The 3,064-nt window shown below is 72.9% G+C and overlaps 1 protein-coding gene across 1 annotated transcript; it reads right to left on the reverse strand.

Moving 5' to 3' along the window:
• Positions 1-545: 545 nt before the first annotated feature.
• On the reverse strand, positions 546-2,999 carry MNEG_12931 (hypothetical protein; the record flags this gene model as incomplete). Its single annotated transcript, XM_014038596.1, has 4 exons — positions 546-628; positions 940-1,198; positions 1,550-1,643; positions 1,867-2,999. The coding sequence occupies 4 exons, from the start codon at positions 2,997-2,999 to the stop codon at positions 546-548; spliced, it is 1,569 nt and encodes a 522-aa protein (XP_013894050.1).
• Positions 3,000-3,064: the final 65 nt, after the last annotated feature.

Here is a 3,064-nt window from a genome sequence, read left to right on the forward strand (position 1 = left end):
GGCTTGGCCCGCCTGGGCGCGCGCTGCCGCGCACCGCGGCCGGGCACGCGGCCGCCGGCGTTGCGGCTGCCGCCGCGCGCGGGCGCACGCCCCACTGGCTGCTGCTGCTGCTGCTGCTGCTGCTGCTGCTGCTGCTGCTGCTGCTGCTGCTTGTCGACGCCGCCGCCCCACGACGCACCGCCAGCCGCCGACTGCCGCCCCGGCGCCCCCGCGCCGCCTGCCGCCGCGCCGGCGCCCACGCAATCGTCCAGCGAGCAAACCACGACCCGCAGCCAATCCATGCGCTCCTGCTCTGTGTCCCGTGCCCCCGCCGGCGGCGGCCCCAAGAAGCCCAGGCGGCGCTGGGGCGCCAGCAGCGGCCCGAGTTTGCTCACGAGCACGTCGCGGATCTGCTGGCCGAACGCGCAGACACGAGTGTGGCGCCTGCGCTCGGAGGGCGTGGCCGGCGCCACGCCCTTGGAGTGCAGGAGGTAGTCTAGCGCGTCGCCGTGCTCCTTGCGCAGCGCTGCGGGGGAGGGCGTGCGGGGGTGTGCGGGTGCGTCGGTTCAGCCGTCCGCCGCACGTGCCACGCGCGTAATGCGCGTTTTGGTGGAGAAGGTGCCATTTGTGCAGATGCCAAGACGTGCGGCTGCGGGCGGCGCAGGGAGGTGCCAGCACCCACATGCTGCCACTGCAACACATCGAGCAAGGGCCGCGAAGCGCCCAGCTGGGCCGCCACGCAATCTGATTCACCTGAACAGGCGCCCACAACCTGAGGGTTCAGGGGGACACCTTGCTTCCCGGGTGCTGAAATCGAACCAGCAGCTGGGAAACAGGGTGCCCCCTGATCCCTGATTGCTAAGAAGGCGGCCCGGCCTTGGCCTTGGACCAAGTGCTCTGTCGCTGCCGTCCCAAGCCGTGCCGCCCCCCACCGCCCCGCCCTGGAATCGCCCTGCCCACCCTCGTAGGCGCCCCGCATCCGCAGCAGCTCCCCGCGCGTAACCGCCTCGTCCCGATCAGCGTCCAGGTCAGCGTCCCCGTCATCGCTGCCCTCCACCACGTCGGGCCCGTAACCTGGCGCTTGCACGAGAAATCCGCCGCCGCTGCCGCCGCCGCCGCTGCCGCCCGCGCCAACAAACGCAAAGTCGTCGTCCGGCGGCTGCGTGCCGGTGTCCTCCGCGGCGGGGGCGCTGCCGCCGCCCATCGCCTGGCACACCTCCTGGGGGTGGGGGGTGGGGGATGGGGCAGATGTGCTAGTGAGCTGCCTGGGAAGAGATTAGCGGGCGTGACCACGCTGCGCGGGGTGCTGGGGACGCAACGGCGTGTGGCGACTCCGACACCCATCCGGCCACAAAGCGTAGCAGCAGGCGAAATCTGGGGGTCCAAGGCCCCGCCCGCTGCACACACGTACGTAGCGGGCGGGGGCGCCGCAGCGGCGTCGTCGGCGGCTGGCGCGCACCTGCGATGTCGGCGGCCCCGCGCAATCCTCCTCCTCGTCCTCTCCGGTATGGCTGCTGCTGGTTGTGCTGCCCCCGCCGCCGCCCTGCCACGTGGCCCCCGCGCGCCGCACCTGGCCCGACCCCTTCCCGGCGCGCGCGCGGCCGCGCTGCGCCGGGCCCGCGGCGGCCGGCGCGCTGGGGCCAGGAGGTGGGGAATGCTCCCGCCTGGCGCAAGGCGGGGCGAGGGTGGTCCGTAATTAGCGCACGTGGTGGGCGAAAAGGGTATCCCTGGTGGTGGCAACATCTTGGCAACATCTTGCCTCGCCCGCACCCTTTGTTAGATCAACATTTCTCAACAGACCCACAACCAGACATGCGTGTGCAGGCGCCCTTGTATGCTGAACAAGAGCGCCCGACGCCGAGCCCCGACGATGCGCCCCCGCCCCACCTCGTCCGCTTGGCGCCCCTGGCTGGTGCGCGCGCATCGCCGGCCGCCCCGCGCCGCCGCCGTGCGCCCGCCGGCCAATACTCCTCCTCCTCCTCCTCCTCTTCTGCTGACTCCTCCTCCAGAGTGACGTCATCACCCTCCTCCTGCTGCTGCTGCTGCTGCTGCTGTTTCTGCTGTTTCTGTTGTTGCTGCTGTTGCTGCTGCCGCCGGGCTGCAAGCTGTGCCCGCCTCCCAGGCGAGTCGCCGTCGGCTGCGCCCCCTGGCTCGTCGTCTGCGCCGCTGTCGCCGCCCACGGCCCCAAAGTCCCCCTGCGAAAAGACCTCCGTGGGCAGCTGCGCGTGGGTGCGGCGCCTGCTGAACTTCTTCGGCTGCTCCTGCTGCTGCTGCTGCTGCTGCTGCTGCTGGCTCTGCATGCGAGCGCCGGCGCCGTCAGAGTCTGCCCCCGATGACACCAGGTCCACCGCATCCACGCCCCCGCGGGCCCCCTCACCGCCCTGCGAGTCGCTCTCCTCGTCGGAGGTGCCCTCGGGGCCTCCTCCACCGCCCTCGCCCCGCCGCTGGCGATGCTGCCCCGCCCGCCGTAGCCACCGCTGCTGCCGCGGCTGCTGCTGCTGCTGCTGCTGCTGCTGTGGTCTGCTCTTGACGAGCTCCTCCGCCGCCTCTGCCTCTCCATTCATAGCGTCCGCCACCGTCTGCTGGCCATCACGCCAGCCGTCCGCGCCGGCCGCCTCGGCAGCCGCCGCGCCTCCGTGGTCAGCGCCTGCAGCGGCGGCAGGCGCCCTGCCCTGCTGCAGCGTCTTCTGCTGCCGGCGGTTCTTGGCGCGCGTCTCCCGCGCCGCGGGGGATGGGTGCTGCCCCTCCTGCTCCAGCCGCCGCCGCTTCCGCCGCTCCTGCTGCGACGGCGACACCACGTCGCTGTCGCCGCCGCTACCGCTGCCGCTGCCGCTGCCGCCGCTGCTGCCGCCGCTGCTCGAGGTGGTGCGCCCCTCCTCGCCGTCAGGGCGCCATTCCAGCGACTCATCGACGGGTTTTCGCTTGCCCAGGCCCCTTTCGCGATACTCACGGCTCTCGCTGCCGCTGCCGCCGCTGCTGCCGCTGCCGCCGGCGCGTTCGCCCTCCTCAGCGGCCGGCATGCGTGCGTCCGCCGCGCCGTCGCCGTCGCCCGCCGTGGCGCCGTCGTCGTCGGCGTCATCGCCGC

The sequence above is a fragment of the Monoraphidium neglectum genome, assembly GCF_000611645.1.
Source record: "Monoraphidium neglectum strain SAG 48.87 unplaced genomic scaffold scaffold03524, whole genome shotgun sequence".
Classification (NCBI taxonomy): Eukaryota; Viridiplantae; Chlorophyta; class Chlorophyceae; order Sphaeropleales; family Selenastraceae; genus Monoraphidium; species Monoraphidium neglectum.